At 39.6% G+C, this 21,002-nt stretch overlaps 1 protein-coding gene across 7 annotated transcripts in view; it reads right to left on the bottom strand.

Moving 5' to 3' along the window:
• Nucleotides 1-873: 873 nt before the first annotated feature.
• LOC307017592 (actin-binding LIM protein 3-like) overlaps nt 874-21,002 on the bottom strand; it is a 50,040-nt gene continuing 29,911 nt past the window's right edge. Inside the window, exons 8-21 of one of the 7 annotated variants that reach the window (XM_079647200.1) lie at nt 17,663-17,721; nt 17,098-17,178; nt 16,424-16,585; nt 16,276-16,305; nt 15,554-15,662; nt 15,070-15,168; nt 13,033-13,083; nt 10,505-10,621; nt 10,319-10,383; nt 9,870-10,011; nt 7,265-7,294; nt 5,142-5,197; nt 3,409-4,527; nt 874-2,904 (exon numbers count right to left, since the gene is read on the bottom strand). In XM_079647200.1, the coding sequence (XP_079503326.1) occupies nt 4,411-4,527; nt 5,142-5,197; nt 7,265-7,294; nt 9,870-10,011; nt 10,319-10,383; nt 10,505-10,621; nt 13,033-13,083; nt 15,070-15,168; nt 15,554-15,662; nt 16,276-16,305; nt 16,424-16,585; nt 17,098-17,178; nt 17,663-17,721 (1,118 nt within the window). In that variant the 3' untranslated portion in view covers nt 874-2,904; nt 3,409-4,410. Of the gene's footprint in view, nt 2,905-3,408; nt 4,528-5,141; nt 5,198-7,264; nt 7,295-9,869; nt 10,012-10,318; nt 10,384-10,504; nt 10,643-13,032; nt 13,084-15,069; nt 15,169-15,553; nt 15,663-16,275; nt 16,306-16,423; nt 16,586-17,097; nt 17,179-17,662; nt 17,722-21,002 lie in introns of all 7 variants that reach the window. The other 6 variants (XM_079647198.1, XM_079647199.1, XM_079647201.1 and 3 more) reach the window with 6 other exon arrangements.

Here is a 21,002-nt window from a genome sequence, read left to right as displayed (position 1 = left end):
TTTAGATAATATATTTATTTTGATGTGTAGGTTGATTTGCAGGTTGGCTGTTATTTGTATAATTATTGTATTGTTACTGTTTATTTTATTATATTAACTAGCTATTTATTAAATTAAAATACTGTTACAATGTCTTTATTTTTGGTAGATACCAGAATACATGACACAATGAATCTTTGTAATATATAATGTTCTCTGGTTTAAATAATCATACCAGTATTAACAAAACAATGTGTGCTGGTCACCTGGAATCCTGGTAGGCTTCCAGCATGGTATATTTAATACTATTATTAAACATAAACTGGTGATAGATGGATGCTGGCGACCAGCCCAGCATACCAGCATACTATGCTGGTCTATGCTGTTTTTTTTTAGCTGGTCAGGATGGCTGGTTTTGCTGGTGTCTGGTTTAGCTGGTTTAGCTGGTTTAGCTGGTTTAGCTGGTGCACCAGCTAAAGTGTCCCAAACTCCTCTAAACCAGCCAACCTATCTACTGGCTGGTCAGGCTGGTCAGGCTGGTCAACTTAGCCTGACCAGCTAAACAGGTCTAAGCTGTTTTTTTCAGCAGGGTTATCACCTGAATCTCCTCCTAGAGCACCATTGTGTTATTTTTAACCAAATGTCTCTCAGAGGGGTGTAGGGAGTGGCTCCTTATTTTCATCTAAAGTAAAATAGAAATAATCAGCCCTTTTGAAACAGGGCTGAAACAGAGGGGTTTATGGCATGCTACAATGGGTGATCCGTTTGGTATTTGGAGCCAAACACTTCAGAAACATGTTTTGTGTATATCTGAGACCTATAATATATTGATGAAAAACAGTATAATAGGGGACCTTTAACTATTTGACAATTGCAGTTGCTTACAGACATGTGAGGGCTCAATATGTTTCATTTTTACATATTTACCTTATATAAACTTACACCATGACCTTCAACAAGAGTAAAACAGCACTTTCACATTGATGCTTGAGTAATAGTAAATGTAATGTCATGATATAAAAAGTAAATGCATTATATCAGAGTATTAGTTGCACCTAATTCTTTCAAGAAACAGCTGGCCCAATGAAATCAAAAGAAACAAAACTACAAGTCTGAAATAAACTCCATCCAAATCATCATCAAGTAGATCCAGGGGTCTTGAAAAATGAAAATGAGGCAGTTGTGATGCTAAAAATCATTTATTCAGTTGCAGTGACAGACCCAGGTTTAAAAATTATAATTGTCAGTGCCAAACAGTGTGCTTTAACATAGGGTTGAAAACCTGTTTACACAAACGCACATACAAACACACAGACACACATAACAGCATTATCTCATATTTTACATTCAATCATAATCTATCCAACACATTCTGTTTTTATTAAATCTATTTCAGCTCAGTTTCTCTCCTCCCACCTATTTATCCCCAACATAAATCCTTTCCTTTTGAGATACCTGTCAACTGTTAAATACACTTTCTTTGCCACAGCTATTTTTCTCTTTGTATTTCTTCTCTTTATATTCCTTGTGCCTCTACTCTACCCGCCGTTCCTCCGTTCTTCATCTCTCCTTTTTCCTTCCTCCACTCGAGCATTGTTTTCCTCTCTTAAACAGGGGATCTGTTTAATCCTCCATGAAAACCTCCATTAGTCATTTGCTTTAATTGCACACACACACACACACACACACACACACACACACACACACACACACACACACACACACACACACACACACACACACACACACACACACACACACACACACACACACACACACACACACACACACACACACACACACACACACACACACACACACACACACACACACACACACACACTTCAGTCTGGCTTAAATGTAATCCAGCAGCTGAAATTCTGAGCCACCCCACAAGTGCTGCACGTACAGTATGAATTGGAAAAAGCTGACATAGTTAAATAAAATAAGCTAAACATAGATGTCTAATTTTTAAGTGTATAATACTAAACCTGATTTCAATGACACAGTTCATTCACATTAAACCTTAGCACCACTTCAGTGTACTGTACAGTCTGTCACTGATATGGCTTCAAGAATCAGTGTTTAGGTTAAAGAATCAGTGTTTAGGTTAAACACTGATATGGCTTCAAGAAATTCTGACATCAAATTAACAAACATAGGCCAGTATTAAATCTCTCTTAATCTAAATCTAATGTGATCAAAACTATTGTCGTTGGTTTATGAGTGCTTGACAATAGTGTCTGAGTGGAGAAAACTGGATCCTTTTTCTCTCCAACAGTATGCCAGTTTGTCTTCCAAGCAGCATACCGGCTTCCTAAACATTCTCCCTAATTTTCATCATGGAGGTACATTTGGTGCAGTGTGGCAGACCCTCAGTATAGTAGGAAGTAGTCAGCTTACATTCCAACTGGTCCCCATGATACTGCCACTGTTAACACACTGACATCTGCTGGTAGAAAAATGGAAAGGCAGACATTTCCTCCATTAAGTTTCTGTCTTATGCATATCCAGTGCAGCCCATATGCTGACTCTCAAAGGTTTTATCCTTTCCTTCGAGTTTTCCTTCCCCTCCTTTCAGTTTTTCCTTCCCTTTTTGCCAGTTGGCTGCCTTGTGTATTGCTTAAGAAGAACAAACAAGATCAGGAGGACAACGGTTCTAATTTTGCCTCCTCAAGGGAGGACAGACTTTTATTTCATCCCGTTTCTGTTCCACTGTCTGGGGTCAGCAGGCAGAGACTATTTCCCAGAGCACACAGAGTTGGCGATGGTCCTGTATTAGGGTTAAACGGTTCTAATGGATTCATTTTCTCAGAAGAGTCGGACCTGTTTCTTCAGTTCGTTTTTCTTCCACTGAACAAGAAGATCAAAGGCAGACATAGCCATCCCAAAGACTCTGAAGAACTCCTCCGGGGAGAGGTGACGCTGGAAGGAGACGTTTAGAGAGGGAGAGGAAACGATCAGTGTTTGAAAGGTTATTATTATTATTATTTAAGTTACAGACTACTGGCTAACCTGTAAAGTAATTATCTCTATCACTTCATATAACTGTCAAACTTTAATGAGAGACGTTCTTCAAAATAATTTTAATATTGGAACAGACCAACAGAATGAATGTTGTTTTCCAAATATAAGGTTTTAACTGAAAATAATATAATGTATATAAGTAACTGTCATTTAATTACACATTTATTCTCAACAACTGTAAACTAAATGTATTTAGGTTACATTTGACTAGTTACTCCCGTCTGTTTCAGAAGTTTGACAATAAACATTGAAGACATGAGTATAAAGATAGCAATATCAGTCTGTCTGTGTTGTTGTCCATCTATATAAGACATGTATCAAAGTATATTTTGTTAAAGCATCGTGTAGAGGTTTCATAATCAGAATGCCTTTATTAGTCCCACAGAGGGGAAATGTGTTTACCTCCAGTCTGGCTCGGTCCACGTCACTCGGGAGACGCTGCTGCCCTCTGACTGACACTATTAGGGCTTCGTATGGGTAGATCTAACACACAGACAAACAAAAGGAAATTATTTCTAAAAAGTGCATGTCAACACTTCTGAGGGGTTGTTTCAATTACATTTACATCTGCCATTCCTACAAGCTTCCTGCACCAAAACTCAGCACGGTTCCTTTGACAGAAACTGTAAATGTAACTGCATTCAGATGCTCCTTCCAAGGACTTTCACTTATAAGGTCATTCGTAATTGTTTACAGATGAAGTTTATTGACTACGTCATTCACATGAGACTCTCTTGATCTTTGTCACCATCTAGTGGCAAACAGCAGCATTAACAACAATGACAGAGGCTAAAATGTATTAGAAAAATGTATGAAGTCTCTTTGTTTCGTTTTGGGTAATTATTCATGCAGATATAAGCATATAACCACTGAGTAACAGATTAAGAAATGTTTCTGCTGAAATGTGCTTGTTTTTCTTCTTCAATATAGCTTTACATAGTTTTAAGTTTGTGGACTCTTTTAGAGTTGTTGTACTCATTACACTTAATTGCACGCATTGGTCAGTGCAACTAAGCATTTGTTGCAGTCTTTTTTCACTATCATTAAAGGCAGTAATACAAAAGATGATAGAATATTCTTCCTTGAAGATCTACACTTTTTGATATGATAGGGAAGGAATAATAGTGAATAATATAAATACTCAGCTTTAGTTTGTGTTTCTGAGTGACAATCAGACGACTGTTTACTGTGAACTTTAAAAAGGCAACACATCATCCTTATCTATTCATTTTGATCCGGAACTTTATTTGTAGCTCAGTAATGGTTGGCCTTCTTACCTTGTATTCTACAAGAAAAGGAGGAGAGAAATTACAATATCAGTCACATAAACTGCATTTGTTGATTCTTGTTTTTTTTTTTTAATCATTCTATACCGTCTTAATAACATCATGCACTGGGAGAAAACTAGAAGGACTGAGGATACGGAGATTTCAAGTGTGCAATAGGCTTACCTCTGATCTGCCAATTAACTGCATTACTGCTGTCATATTGGTAATAATCTGCACCCGCACTGCCAGGCTGCTGGAACACAACAAGAGCAGTTTAGCAAACATGCAGCAAGAAGATGATAAAGGGAAAGGATCTAGCAAAGCAGAAAGAAATCATAAAATATGACATCTATAGAAAGTTCCATCAGTGGGTATTCTGTATAATAATGTATCAATTAGAAATATAATACCAATATGAAGTAGTCAGTTATTGATTTAGTTTGCCACAGGACGTAAACTCATCGAAAACACACACTGTAGGAGCCATTTTATGGGTGTTGTTGGTGTGTCAGCTTATTTAAGTTATATGTATAGTGCAATATTATTTTTGAACACTTGGTGGCGGGGTTTAGCTGCACCGGGTGTATATAAGAGGTCATAGGTGACAGGAGGACGAGGACACAGAAGGAAGAGAGCATACCGATTCCACTGGCCCGGCAGATGCTCACCACAACTAAACTGTACAATTAAACCCTGGTATGTACACGCTGAATAAACCTCATTATAAACTGCACCAAAGGACCGGAAAGTCATCTGTTTGTGTCTGGATCACTCTTCAGCCCTTCTGTGAAGTAATGGCAACAATATATAGGAAATAGAAACAGGAAATTGCCATTACACACACAGTTAACATGATAGGTTGCTTACCCTCAGTCCATTTTTGCCGTAGCCTGGCAACGACGATGATTTGGCAATGCATGAGTCTGGAAGAACAAATATAAACACATAAGCATAAACAACCACATAAATTATGCAAAAATAATAATAACACACTCAATTGATGAATGGGAGTGCAGTACCTCAATAAACAGGCAGTTTCCAGAGGGTTAGAATTGTTAAGGGGCCCTGTGATGCTCATTTTTAGGTTTCTTATTCATATTTTGTGCCTCTACTGTGACATGTTTTTCTCATACTGCCTGTACTGCAGCACCTCTTTTCACCCTCTGTCGGAAACCAGACCACACCCTGCTCTGATTGGTTGAGCTGGACGGCTCTGCTGTGATTTCTCAAGCAAATCAAATCCAATGTGTTGGAGCGCTAGCCAATAGAAGCGCCAGTGTTATGTAGTGATGTCACAGTGATGTACATGTGATATGGTTGTTACATTTACTCCCTTAATAGAAATAAATAAAATAGAATTAGATATTATTCTCTTCACCATTTTATATTTTACCAATAAAACCCTACCAAAACTCTGATTTCATGAATCTTTTTTAAATATGTATTTCTTTTTATTGTCACGCCTGCAGCATAATAGCATCTAACCGTTGGTAACCAGCAGCATCCTAGCGTCCTGTATTTGTGTTGTGCACTAATGCAGTGAGGCAGCAGATGGCAGTGGAGTCACACTAATCCGCTCAAGTCATTTTTCCGTTTCTCTCACTTCTACTTTCACATCTTTGTTTCACTATTCCTTCTTCCTTCATCTTTCCTCTTCCCCTTCCTTCTCTCCTTCCTGTCCTTCTCTCTCTTGTTCACTGCAGTTGTTCAATGGAATTAAATTACACAGCGATGTCAAAGAGCCGAGACAAAACACCCTGATGCAGTAAAAACTATTGAGCTGTGTGAGTGTGTGTGGGACGCTGAAATTATAATGGGTTTTCCTTCAACAACACACTTTCAACAAAAAAATGAGATACAGTTGAATAGATGAGTCATGGCGTGTCTCAGAAATATGTTTGTGCCCTGATGCCAAACAGTGTGAAAACAAATTGCCTTAGCAAGTTTATATTTATTTAGTCTATAGTCTCAGCTGCCATTTGAATCATTGCTCTTAAGGTTTTGGAGCAATTTTTTCAATCATTTCATCAGTTATTCTATTCTAATGGCACAATCCATGGCAAAAGAATTGTCTAGATGGTGTCCAAAAACATATTTGAAGTCAAGTTGGGATGTTATTGAGTTAGGATTAGGGATGCGCAGATTTGATACTCTTTATTGGTGTTGGTCTGATCTCATTCAATATTTATATCTTTCAACAACGGTCATTAAGACAAAGGCTTCATAGAGCATTAAGAAAAGTAATTTACACTTTGTATTCTAAATAATTAGATTGAAACTTTTGTACAAAGTTGCACTTTCAATTTCATTTTTTAACATTACAATGCTGCTGACCAATCGACATGCTGCTAACATTTTGGGTTCTAAAAAGTATAGATAAAATGCATTGTATGTATTTCTTTCTTCAAAGAAGTAGACAATCTCTTTCACAGTATGAGCTATAGTTCTATAAAGATTATGGCAAAGAGATCACAGTAACAAAAACAGTCCAAACGTTTAATAAACAAAGTGATTTCATAGGACTCGTCTATCTTTACAATCAAAAGTGTCCTGTGTCACTGTGGCTTGACAAACAGATGGCCGAGGGGTTCAGGTCGGTGATCCTGGATCAGTGCCTGCTGCTGAAGAAAAGCTGCTAAACGCGGACCTAAGCTACAGAGACATTCATCTTCCCACCTGTAACCCTAAAGAAAGTGTGTGTGTGTGTGTGTGTGTGTGTGTGTGTGTGTGTGTGTGTGGGTGTGTGTGTGTGTGTGTGAGTGAGTGAGTGAGTGAGTGAGTGAGTGAGTGAGTGAGTGAGTGAGTGAGTGAGTGAGTGAGTGAGTGAGTGAGAGAGAGAGAGAGTTGATAACAATCGGATTTAAAGCTGAGCTGCAGAACAGAGGACGGAGAGGATCAGAGGGAAGATAGCCCACGGTGGAGCCATCGCCTTGAGATGACCTCAGAGATACGATATCAGAAACACACTAATGAACCACTCTCACACTCACCGCTGTCTAAACTGTAGACGGACTTGGGAGCTGAGAATATAGTGAGGAAAGAAAAGAAGAAGAAAAGGAACAAGGGACACTTCATTATTTCATGACAGATACACCTCGGAAATACAACCTCTCTTGCTTCAAGTCAAAACTTTTTAGTCCTAATGAATTATCAAAGAAGCATTAGCAGATATAACTTGTTCTTGAATACTGGTTTAGAAGCTCTTAGCGAAGTGAAGTTACCACATGAGATTATAAAGCTGTCATGGTTAGAGGACAAACAGAAAAGAGAGGGCAGCTTTTAGTGGAAGAGAAATAAAAAAGGCCAGCTGTTGTGGGACATCTATAAAACATCAGCTGTGTGAAGATATGCCCCTGACCGCATCAACATGCCGACAAATCACTATCGTGACCTACACATCATATTAAATATGAAGCAGCATGGGCACATCATGAAGCATCGAGCCGCACGTTAAAAATGCATATATTTACAGCAACCACCCACCAAACTTTGAGAAAAAATTATCTTAAAATGCAACAGATTATAATTACAAACATAGATGCCGGAATTTGGAAAATAGAAGTATAACTTTTATCTTTTTATTATATTAATTGATAAGTGAAAAAACGAATGATATGATAGAGCTCTGAGGGGTTGAACTGAGGCACAGTGGTGCTTTGCAGTACATTCACAATGCTAACATACTGATGTGGAGCAGGTGCAATGTTCACCATCTTGGATTAGCGTGTTAGCATGCTAACAATAGCCATTTAGCACTAAATATAAAACACAGCTGAGGCCAAAGGGCAATGTAATTCATTTGACAGCTATTTTGTTATAAACCAAAGTGTTGAACACACTGAAATGTGAGACCAGTCAATAGCTGGAAGTCATTATAATTCATCCTGAGGGGAACATGAACATGTGTATCAAGTGTCATGGCAATTATTGAGATTTTTCAATTATAACGACAGAGGTGAACCTAATGAAAGCACTAGAGGAAAAGTCACGGGATCCAAAAAGTAATTAGGGTTAATCCGATTGGGGACCATAAATGCCTGATTGAAAAGGTTCCAATCCGTTTCGTAGATCTTAAGCTATTATCAAATGTAAGTAAAAACTTTAAACTCCCATTGATTCAAAAGGAAAACAATCAGGAGGTCACAAAAGTGATTTGAATTTATCCTCAGGGGACCATGAACGTTTTTATTGCAATTCATCTAATGGTATCAGTTATTCCTCTCTGTACTAAAGTGGTGGCCCAACTGACTGACATTGCTATCACCATCCCTAGAATGGAGCAAATTCATTCAATCCATTATTTAGTAGGAGTTCGTGTTGCTTCTATCCAACTGTGGGCATCCCATTTAGAAATGAACCTCCTCTGAAGAATAGATGAGCAAACACCTCTCAGTATTTTTCACATCAGTGTAATAACAGCAGACACTATAAACCCAGAGTGATTACACAGCAGTGAACACACACATTATCCACACCTCTCAGTCTGACCTCACTGTGCACAGAGCTCATTTCCCTCTCTCTCTCTCCACCGCTCTCTGACCCTGATTTAGCTCGGAGCTTCATGTCATACATCTTCTTTGAATGGCTGTAAATTGCTCTAGCTTTCTCACTCCGACACTCTTTTGAATAAAATTCACTCTCAATCTCGTTCGCTCTTTCCTTCTCTCTCCTGTTAACACTCTTTTTTATTCCCATTTGACCTCCACAGTCTCTCCTTTTGTGTCTCTGGGAACAATAAGAGAGCTAATATAGATTACTGCTCGAGGAAAATGGTGAAAACATGCAGTTCCTAATCTCAAACTTTTACAAACGCAGGCTGATCATCACCATTAACCTGACTGAACCAGATACAATATTTGGCTGTGAACCTAAACACAGTCTCAAACCTCAAACAACCTTAAAGGATCATATCTGCATTTACTTTATTAACTACTTTTAAAAGCAGAGTTTACAATGATGCTTTAAATCAGTTTTGGCTTGTTTGGAAAACATCCATGGTTCCCAGTGGATACACCTGGTTACTTTAATGACTGCCTACTTTTTCCTGTAGCTCCAGGAATATGGTTTTGATAACGTTTTGTATGCAAGGTATTGAAGTGTTGGATCGATGGCCTTGATATTTGGTAAACACATGTCCAGATTAATTGTAATAACTTTGTCGATCTCTCGGCTTTTTATTTAGTGCCATCAACAGGGAAACTTTAGGGTTTGCAAATACTTAAATTAATATCGACGTAAAGACCCTGAAAAACGTAATGGCATTCCCAAAAGCCTCAACAGTATTTTGTTATTGGCGCTAATTAGCCACAAAGAGACGTCAAGTATACAACATGTAGGTAAATATACAAAAGCAGCACTTTCCCTCAGATTTAAAGAAGTGACCACACACACACACACACACACACACACACACACACACACACACACACACACACACACACACACACACACACACACACACACACACACACACACACACACACACACACACACACACACACACACACACACACACACACACACACACACACACACACACACACACACACACACACACACACACACACACACACTCCTGAGTGACCACAGACTTACAGCCGTTGAGAGAGCTGTAGGCCAGGTTGTTCAGCGCCTCCTTGCTGCTACAGCGGGAACTGCGCCTGCTGCTCCATTGGTCATTGTCGTGACAACCGGACCGCGCCTTCATCTCCTCCTTCAGGATCATCCTGCCAATTCCCTGCAGGGAGGAAAAAGGAGGAATAGAAGGATGGGTCAAATAAGAGGGGCCAGAAAAGAAGGTGGGAAAATGGACTGATAGATGGAGCAATAAGAGGTGGTTAAGTGGGATGGATGCAGGGGTCAATATATGGTGATGGAATAGAGCAGGGAAAGGCGATGGTTGTTGTTTGGATGGATATAGGGAAGGAGAAAGAAGGAGAGGAGCAGCATCATGTCCACATGTGAGGTTGGAAAGTGGCATTTAATTACCTCGCTCATTAAATATTAACAGTTTAAATATAAAAGGGAGAAGCATCTTCTTTTACTTTGTTTATATTTTGATTCCATCCATCCTCTTCTCCTCCGGCAGAAAACCTCCTCACCCGCGAGACTGGAGAGAAATGGAGGAAATTAAAGTCAGAGAGAGATGGGAGGTAAAAGAGTAAATAGAGGTTTCTAAGCATGTCTGTTAGCAGAAATGTGTTTTTATTTCAAACAGGAGGGAGCCTAACCTTTTGGAGAGCCGGTATATGGGTAGTAGTTGGAGTCCGGGTGATAAATGCTGCTGCAGTTGGAGGTGGAAAGGCGGCTGGAATTCAGGAGGTTCTCATTGGTCTTACTCTTAAAGACTGTCGGAGAAGCAGATATATCTGAGGGAGAAGGAATAAACAAGAAATCCTCAACACAATTTGTGAGATCACAAAACCTTTTTCACTCAAGCATTGCTACAGTAGGTTAATTTCAATCAATCAATCAATCTTTATTTATATAGCCCAATTTTACGGTTTGTACAGAATATGAATACCCTCTGTCCTTGGACCCTCACATCGGACAAGAAAGAACTTCCAAAGAAACCCCTCAGTTAAAGGGGAAAAATTGAAGCTTTAATTGACATGCTTCAAATAAAAAACACAGCATTGAGAAAGGAAAAGTCAACCATGATGCAAGGAAGTTAACAAATGTTCTGCTTTACCAGGAATGGATTATTTGTTTCGCTTGTTGTTGGTCTAACTGAGGTTTTGTGTCTTTTCTTTGTGTGTGCATGCAGGAGAAAGAAGACGGACAAAGTAGTGCATTTACTCACAGAAAGGGGGGGGGGGGCACAGCAGGGGGGAGGGAGGAGCAGAAGGCATCAAAAGCAAGGGAACAGAGAAGGAGGTCAGAGATGATGAGATGGGATGTGATGCAAAACTTCCAGTAAGCATGCAAAGTTGTCAAGGTTGATGTTTTCCTTGTGAGGATGAAAGGATGCAATATCTTCAAGGAAATTGTGTGTTTTTTGAAGACGGGTGAAGAGCGTGAGGGTGACATATAAGAAAGGTCGTATTTCTACTGATGCTGTGAATACATGAATGTGTCCTTTAATCTTTGGACCATCAGATCTTAAACTGGACATAGAAAAAATTGCAATATGTCTCCTGTTTGTGTGTATTCAGAAAGGGATTACTGTATGAGGCGATCTTTCCTTGTTTAAATGGGACTTTCATGCCAAACAGTCAAGTTGTTGGCAGAGGGAAACAGCAACACCCTGAACCTGGTGATATCTATACACCTAAAATATTATAAGAAGCATTAAAAGGCACTTAAAGACAACCATAAAACGTTCAGTTGTAATCATTTGATTGGCTACATCTGCTATTAGGACGCTTGCTTTTATACTTGAGCTGCAGCCAGGTTTGACTTTGACATACATTACGGCACTAAGTATATATCGTATAAACCTGATTATGGCACTTTGCCTTAATATGAAAACTGCTCTATAAATGATTTGTGCTGTAAACCAAAATTCATCCACAGAGCCCAGATCACAGATTGCCTGCTCAGACGGAAGAGAGAGGCATGTCAGCATTTTGCTTCTGGGGCGCTGTAAGTCTGCCCGACCTGCCATCTGAGCGCTGATGGATCACCCACACACTCTAAATATTTGTCATTGCTTCTCTTAGTTTTACATCACCTTTTGAATTGCAGATTAAAACTGTAGTTTCATCTCTGATGTGGCCACGTCTACCCACCATCAGAGCTATTTTTTGTTTGGTTTTCAGCCAGGTCAGCTGACAGTAACATTATTATCCCACACATATTTAGACTCCAATAAATAATGATGGTTGTGATGTGATGGGAATACTACAATCCGCCTTGATCTATTCTGTAACTAATGCAGTATTCTTGTTTTTACACATTTAAAAATCTCTTCTAACCAGTTTTGTATTTTTAAGGTAACATAAGGCCAGGGATTGCAATGCTAAGCAGGTGGCCCACTGTGAATGTAATGTAGGAGAAACACTTTCGGTATGACATTGAATATGGATCGGTCACACCTTGGCAGATAGCCACTCCCCTTAATAAGATAATTATAGGGGCTGCTATTAAGATCTGTGTGTAAATTTAATTTATGTTTAAGCAACTTGATTTTGAGGTGTCTTTACTTACAGTCACATTCACTTTAATAAAAAGGTGACTTGTGAATCCGATCAGTGACAGGTGGACAGTTTCATTCGCACTTATTGTTTCAGTTTGCCAATTAGACAGTAAAAAAGAATGTTTTCAAAAAGAAGAAATGTCTCTGTACTAAGTCAAACCTTTTGTAGCAAAAACAATAATTGAAGCAAATGTAATCCAATTAAGCTAAATCAAAATGGAATTAGCTAAGGATATTTTATATTTATAGTTTTCTTCCAACTTCAAATCTAAATATTGGGCAAGACTTAGAGCCTATAAACCCTACAACCCAGGGCTAGACAATGAACAATCAACCAAAGAGCATTATTTGAAATATAGGAGTAAACTATGGCTGCAGCCTGTGCAGGATTGCAAAACAAATGCTTTAGCTTCCTCTGCCTGTTTTTATTTTGAGAGTTGTTGTCGAGGAGAATGGCATGTCATCAGAAGCACCAGATGTTGGACTGATCTTTTATCTAACGGATTCATTAAGTGAGACAAACAGAAGCATGTGTCATTGTGAGAATGCTTTTACAACCAACCGGCTGACAGGTAGACAGTCTAACACAAGCTATAAAGGAATTGTGAGGAATACACCAACCTTTTCTTTTATAGATGGGGGGTTTCCTGTAGATGTTGCTGTCCTCAGAATCTAAGGACAGAAACAACGAGGGGATGAGCGTGGAAAGAAGGGAAGAGTAGGGGAGGAGGAGAAGAGGAATAGAGGAAGAAGAGGAGAGGAGTCTGTATTTGCTTACTCATACTGTCCCACCAATTCAATTGTGTACATGTAACCGTTAATCTGACAGTGCGGGTAATAAACTGCCATGGCGGAGATACGGCCGTGCATCCAGACAACCTGATTGACGTGCAGAGAGGCTGATTAATACAGATCCAGGCTTATTACTGGATAGAGCAGCAGATGGCACAGGAATAAAGAAGAGGGAGGAGAGCAGTTGAAGGGTGGATAAAGGGCCGGATGGAAAAGATAAAGTGGAGGAGAGAGAAAGAATCAGAGATGACAGGAGCATGTACAGTATTACCTTGTAGCTCATATTTGGGGGATAATTGTGTTTTAATGGTGGTTTTGAGTGCTGGATAAGCACTACTGCACATTACTGCAATATAAGAACAACTAAAATAAGAAAACATTATAAATACTTCCAAATGCCGCACAGTGTACCACAAAATCTTCCAAAGTTAGAGGTTTGACTCCCAGTGGGCCATCAGAGCTAAATTTGTATGCCCTTGTGATACCGCAAAGCACTTTGGATAAAAGCATCCACCAAATACATTTCGCTCCGTGTTGAAAAGCATGAAGGGAGTGCTGTCGCAGGGGCTGGCAAGGAATAACAGCCTTGGAAAAACCGGAGAGGGGACATTCAGTGAGAAATGGAAAAGGAAGGAGGGAATGATGGAGGGAAACCAAATGCACAGCTTGCAGTGAAAAGCAAAGGCCTTTCAAAGTGAAGGGAACAAAGACAGATTGAAACGTTCAGGGGCATTAAGTTGATAAAATGGACGGTTGATGGGAGTCTTTAAATAAAATGATCTGGTATTAGTTGTTAGATTACAGCGCTCATATGTTATACAAGAGCTGCAGATCAGTAAGATAAATCAGACAAAGGATCACTGCAGGAGTAAAATGAAATGTTTTATGGAGCGATGGTTCATTTTCTCCTCTGCTAAGATGGTGTTGGAAACTCGCTCGGGATCCAAAATTGTATAAGATTAGTTTTCTTTATCAATGGATCTATGAAATATAAACTAAAAAGTGAAACATTCCAGCCACAGTTCCAAACAGCCCAAAGTAGAGTCTTAATGTTGTTTTTGTTTCACTCATTCAAAACCCAAAGATATTGCATTTCAAATGGAAAAAAATGGAAAATCCTATCAAAATAAATGTATATAAATACATTTTCTGTCAACAACTGACTTCATTACTTGTAATTATGCTGATAGTTATTTCAAATAACAACAGGTCACTAAGGAATGAGGTTGTATGGGTTAGGAGAGCTATACTCTGGATCTGGGGTCAGGGTCAGGGTCAGGGTCAGGGTCAGGGTTCTAGCTAAATATAAATACTTGTGATGATTAAAGAGGCCCTATTATGCTTATTGGGGTTTTCTCTTTCGTTTAGTGTGCTATATAGATTTTCATGCATGTCAATTGTCTGAAAAAAGTGTATTTCCCATCAGCTCCCCCCCTGCCTGAAACACTGTGATAGTAGTCCTTTGTTTACTTCCTTAACATAATGACATCACTGTGTCGCACTACTTTTGGCTAGCGCTCCAACACATTATACGTGATAGGCTTAGGGGCGGGACATCTCTAAGCCTTTGACCAATCAGAACAGAGCCGGCCAGCTAACCAATCAGAGCAGACTGGGCTCTGGTTTCAGACTGAGGGTGAAAAGAGGTGCTGCAGCACATATGAGAAAAATAAAGAGCTTTTTGAAATTAAAGCAAGTTAAAATGTCACAGTAGAGGACATGAAATACAAATATTAACCTGAAATTTGCATAATAGGGCCGCTTCAATGGTTAGATTGATTCTAAACTCTATTTGAGGGTGGGTGAGGTTACAATCTGATATTTGTAACTTCAGGTTAGTGGTCAGCTTTGTAGATGACGGCCTACCTGGCACATGGAAATGCTTTGGGGCTTGGAAGGAGGTGGTGGTGGGTGAGGAACACCTGGGCTGACTGTAATAAGGTGAACTCCTGCCACTCTCACTGCCTGCAGCCAGTGCAGCCAATCACAGTGAGAGAAACCAAAGCATGAGCAACAGAATGGCCCGAACACACTGATGAATTACGTGTGTGTGTGTGTGTGTGTGTGTGTGTGTGTGTGTGTGTGTGTGTGTGTGTGTGTGTGTGTGTGTGTGTGTGTGTGTGTGTGTGTGTGTGTGTGTGTGTGTGTGTGTGTGTGTGTGTGTGTGTGTGTGTGTGTGTGTGTGTGTGTGTGTGTGTGTGTGTGTGTGTGCCTGTGTGCGTGTGTCAGGGGACATGACACCCACTCAAAGAGCTCAAACATCTTTCCAGTTAGGGACTTCCTGTTTTCTGTGTACATATGTGTGTGTCTGTGTGTGTGGTGCATGTATATGCTTGAGTGGGCACATTACCGGGGAGATAGTAATGCAGGGGGGAGCCTCCGTGGCGGCTGTGTGAGGGAGAGTCAGTGAAGGCGGAGCTGGAACGCCTCGTCCTCAGCTCAACGCCGTCCAAGAGATCCTGGAGAGAGAGATAGAGAGAGGCTGCCTTAGAGTAATGTGTTTTTAAGGCTTTTATAGGCCTTTTAACTGCAAAGCAATCACAATTTGAATGAGGTAGTTTGTCATTTCGGGAAATATGATTACTTACTTTTTGTGGCAGAATATGGATAGGAGTGATACCCGCTAAATAGAAGGCTTGAGCAGCTTCATTAACACTAAAACTTGATCTGAACCAAAACAGCTATGTTTGAATATAACAAGTTGTAGTTTAGCAAGGAGCTTATCCATTTATCTGTCCGTTTTTAGATGTTTTGCCTACCTTCTAGGAGGCCATCATTAGAACCATTTTTTGCCAACGTGACAACTGAGCTTTCTCTTTCCAAAATGTATAATTTGTTTACTTTCCTCTGCAGAACTCACTGAAATAATTGATATGTGAGGTGACATGAGGTGCCATTGGGCTAACCAGTGAGGTGGCCCCCGTTTGACCAAATGCATGCAACCAATAGAACAGAAACAATCAGAGATGAATTTGTTGTGGACCTGGTGCCCATCCCTGCTGCGGTTTGTTGATATTTCACAAACAACCCTATCTTTCGTAAATCTTGATTCTTGATGGATGGAGTACTTACATGAGAGTATGCTGATAAGGAGCCCAATGACTGGATGAGAAAAACAAAAAAATTGTCTTAAAATGAATCATTAAACAAAAATGTCAGTTTTAAAATAAAAAAATGATGCGGTAACTTCATGATTGATTGTGGGCATGTGTGTGTGTACCTGTACGCAGCTGTATCTCTCCAAAGTGTCATCAGAGTTGTGTGTGTGTGCATGGTCCGCCTGATAAGGGATGATGTCAGGCCTCTGGTTGTCATAGATGGCTTTGACCCGGGGCAGAGCCGCCAGCTGCTTATACTCCAACACTTCACCGTCGCCTTTGGACTGCAAGAGAGGGAGAGAGAGGACATGGAAAAGAAGTAGAACATTGGGCGTAAATAGACATTTAGGAAAATAAATGCACACATACACAGACATGAATTAAAAGAAACAGAAGGATACAGAGAGATGTGAACAAACATTTAAAACTTACAAAGACAGAGTAGACAAAAATAAACTAGTGAGTATGTGACATTAAATACCTAAAGCCTCGATACATAACAATTTACAAACAACTTAAGACCAATCTACTATAAATTAGGTTATACAAAATGAAAAAGAGGGTCTTAAATTGACTTTAGACACATAACGATGGCTCTACGTTGCTGCAGACAGAATAAAGCCGGGGAGAGAGCAGGGAGTCTGCATGGAGACAGATAGTGTTGGCAGAGAGAGCTGTCAGCGACTCTTTGTGCTTCTGTCGCTGTTGGTTGGATTTTGATTGACGGCAGTGACAGTGACAGCTGAGGGCGTAACCATAGCATTGATGGCGTAACCATGGCGACGACGGTACTCACACAGATGAGCCGGTGAGGGGAGCCGAGGAGAGGAGAGGAACCCGGAGAAGAAATGGACACCGTCTCCGAGGTGCGCCTCAGCTGGTGGGACAGATGGGAGAGGGAAGTTAGCTCAAATATACAAAAGACATGTTATTACATACTCAAGGTAAAATATTAATGATGATAGTAATAATACTTTCTCTTGCTCCCATAAAATTGATAATCTTTATCATGGATGATTACAAATTGAGAAAGTTATCTTTACCTGTGTTCTTACAATGTGGGACCATACTTTTACAATACGGTATATTTAGACTAAATTAACAACTGGTGTAATGTAAAAAAATATATAATTATAATACACCTAAAGAAAATCCATTAACTCTAGATTTTCAAGACACTATCATTAAAGTGTGTCCACTATAAAAACACCCAGTGTTTAGCTTCTCATAAAACAAACTAGTTTGGAAACAAAGCATAAGAAATGTCTGACCCAGAGAGCCAAAGAGAAACACAAAGAGAGGACAGAAACAGAAGTAGAGAGACATGGCAGGGACTTGTGGGTATTTTGAGTATTGCCCACCCTCAGTTTCCTCTCCAGTCGAGCGGCTTCTTTACACATGGGGTGCCAAACCTCTGAACCTGCACACAAACACAAAAACAGACTACCTGGTTTACTGTGTGTGGGCAGCAGCCATACCGTTTTATGTGATCCTATAAAGAGTAGATCAGCCTTTCTCAAGTGCATGGACATAAATCACACACACACACACACACACACACACACACACACACACACACACACACACACACACACACACACACACACACACACACACACACACACACACACACACACACACACACACACACACACACACACACACACACACACACACACACACACACACACACACACACACACACACACACACACACACACACACACACACACAGCATGGTGGAGGCAGTTTGTCTGGTCTGAGGACAAAGGATGTATACCTTCATGTCTCCCCACACAAACAAACAAAGAGGAAGACAGAGAGAGAGAGAGAGAGAGAGAGGGAGAGAGAGAGGGAGAGAGAGACGAACAGATTTCTAAACATGCTAGCAGTGAGGTTCAACTAAGCGATAGCAATGTCAATGATGAACTACCACTTTGTCCTCAAATATCTCGACTATCAGAGGGATTGTCATAAAATGATGTTTATTTTTACTTCTATATACCGATTCCAATAGATGAAAGTGCGTATCACCTGATACAGATTAAAATGAAGTGCTTTTAAACAAACCAAAAAACATAATACTGTTATTAATAGCTGTATACTGTGTAGTAGAGTAACCATGTAAGGCTGTGATATGATTGCTATCATTGTTGTACTGACTAGCTCAGGTTAAACACATATTAACAAATATATATATATATATATATATATATATATATATATGTGTGTGTACAGATAATGAATGCCAAAAGAAGTATCTAACGAGTTAGCCATCTCACTTTTTTATTATCTCATCAATCGGGCCAAACTGCACATCTATTCCATTATTCTCCTTGCATGCTACAGTAAACATATCCACTTCTTTGACATCAATGTGCTTTAAAAGTCATGCTTAAAATACTTTTGAATGGAGAAAAGCAACTTGACTGTAGACAAAAAGGTCCAATTGTGAATGAATGGAGGCTTTGACATCGTTTTCATAACAACAAACCACTATGTCAGGATGTGGATGGTAATAATGGCAGTAATACATCCGCTCTACACACACACCGACACCCACACACACCCATACACACACACACACACACACACACACACACACACACACACACACACACACACACACACACACACACACACACACACACACACACACACACACACACACACACACACACACACACACACACACACACACACACACACACACACACACACACACACACACACACACACACACACACACACACCATTTTCTCAGGCCTTTAGGCAACGCAGTTACCGAATGGACTCCGTTAGATGATCATGACTCTAATATACAACTACACTATCAACACCATTAATCTGAGCTGCACACACACAACTACGCACAGACACACTGAGACAACACACACACAGGCAACAACCACACACTCTCACACACAAAATCAATACTGTAGACAGAAACCATGCGTGGTGATTCAGTGCACCCCCGTCCCACCCACTCTCCTCAACCCTGCTGCCGAACAGATGTATGGCCCTGGACTCGGGGTGCTTATCTCCCGGCTGAGGAGAATCTAAATGCTGCAGAGGGAAAGGGATTCAATCCAAAACAATGGCGCTGCACATCACTTCTGGGAGAATTAGCTGCCGGAAATTTGTCACAAAATGATAACTCAAATGAAACCTACTTCTCTGTCTTTTCAATTAGGAGCAAAGCCTTAGGTGTGTTTGGGCAGACCTTTATTTCTACTCTTTTCTCGACTTTATCCCAAATGTGGTTTATCAGGGAACAAAACAAGCCTCTTTATGTTGACTGGTGATACTCAAAAGAGCAAATGAAGGCAGTCAGAGAGATCTAGGGAAGTGATATTGACATTTGGGTACCACTCTACAATAAGACTACCCTTATAAAGGATTCATAAAGGGTTTATAATTAGGTTGTTAATTAGGTTGTAAACACTTTATTAATCATTAAGAACAATTTATAAACCAGTTCTAACAATTTTCATACATCAACAAAGGCGCACTATTTGGCAAGATGACTAAGCCTTATATTGGCTACCTAGCTTACTTCGTCTTCTTCATCAGCCATCATCCTTGGTATCTGTTGTTCACTGAGGTGATTCCCCCCCTTCCATCTTGATGTTTCTTGGCATCTCTTTATGACCATTTATTTACGAGTTACTAACATGTATAACTACCAAAAGGAAGCCTTGCTGATTTTTCTTTTTGTATTTACTTTTTAATATTTACTTGCTCTATATTTTTCTGTATTATTGTGTTGCACTGTTGGAGAAGCCTGTGACCTAAGATTTTCATCGACATAACTACGCTATGATCGTATGACAAATAAAGAACCTTGAACCTTGAAGTGTAAAACAAATCACCATTTATTAATGAGTTACTACCATTTATAATAAGTTTTAGCAGTACAGATAAATGTGGGCTCACTATTTGGCAAGCAACCGGTCACAGTTACCCTGTTTATCTCATGTCTTATAAAAGCTCATTAATGATTTATAAAGTGTTCACAACATGATTAATAAATGAATTACAAACTATTCGTAAACCCTTTATAAGGGTAGCCTTATTGTAAAGTGGTATCGACATTGTGCTTGTGTCATTTGAAATTCTAATGTTATAAAGCAGCAGATATTCAAATAGCCTCTGGAGTTTTGCTATTTGCTGAATCGTGTCGCCGAAGACTGTTCATTTTCCTTTACCTTCCAAGTGTCGGTTCACTTTAGCATTTATTGAGAGAATAAGAAAAGCAGAAAGGGTGTATTAACTCTAGCTACTACATGGAGATGGGACCATTTCTTTTTAAGGCAACACATTTGATTTCCCCAAACAAACATATTCTGTTTGGCCCCACTGATCAGTCCACTGCGGCCAAAAAAATAAATAAAAATGTTGTTCAGAGAAAAAATCGAAACACAATTGTTAAATTATTGGAAGCGCCCAATAAATTCTCTTAACTATTTAGGATCAATACTGTCGTTTTAACAGCTTGAAATATATCACATTGACAGGAGCACTGATATAAACCTGACTTGGCCTTAAACCATTAGCTTATAAATTATTTATTCGTCACTGAAAGACATTTTTACTAAAGACGTATAGTTAAACCTTATACTGTAGATAGGAAGATGTGATTGTTTTTCAATGTTTTGTATTTATTTAGAACCAAAATCATAGAAAAAGATTTGAAAAACA

This window comes from Notothenia rossii, assembly GCF_949606895.1.
Source record: "Notothenia rossii genome assembly, chromosome: 9".
NCBI classification, from domain to species: Eukaryota; Metazoa; Chordata; class Actinopteri; order Perciformes; family Nototheniidae; genus Notothenia; species Notothenia rossii.
This window is presented reverse-complemented; position numbering and strand designations above follow the sequence as displayed.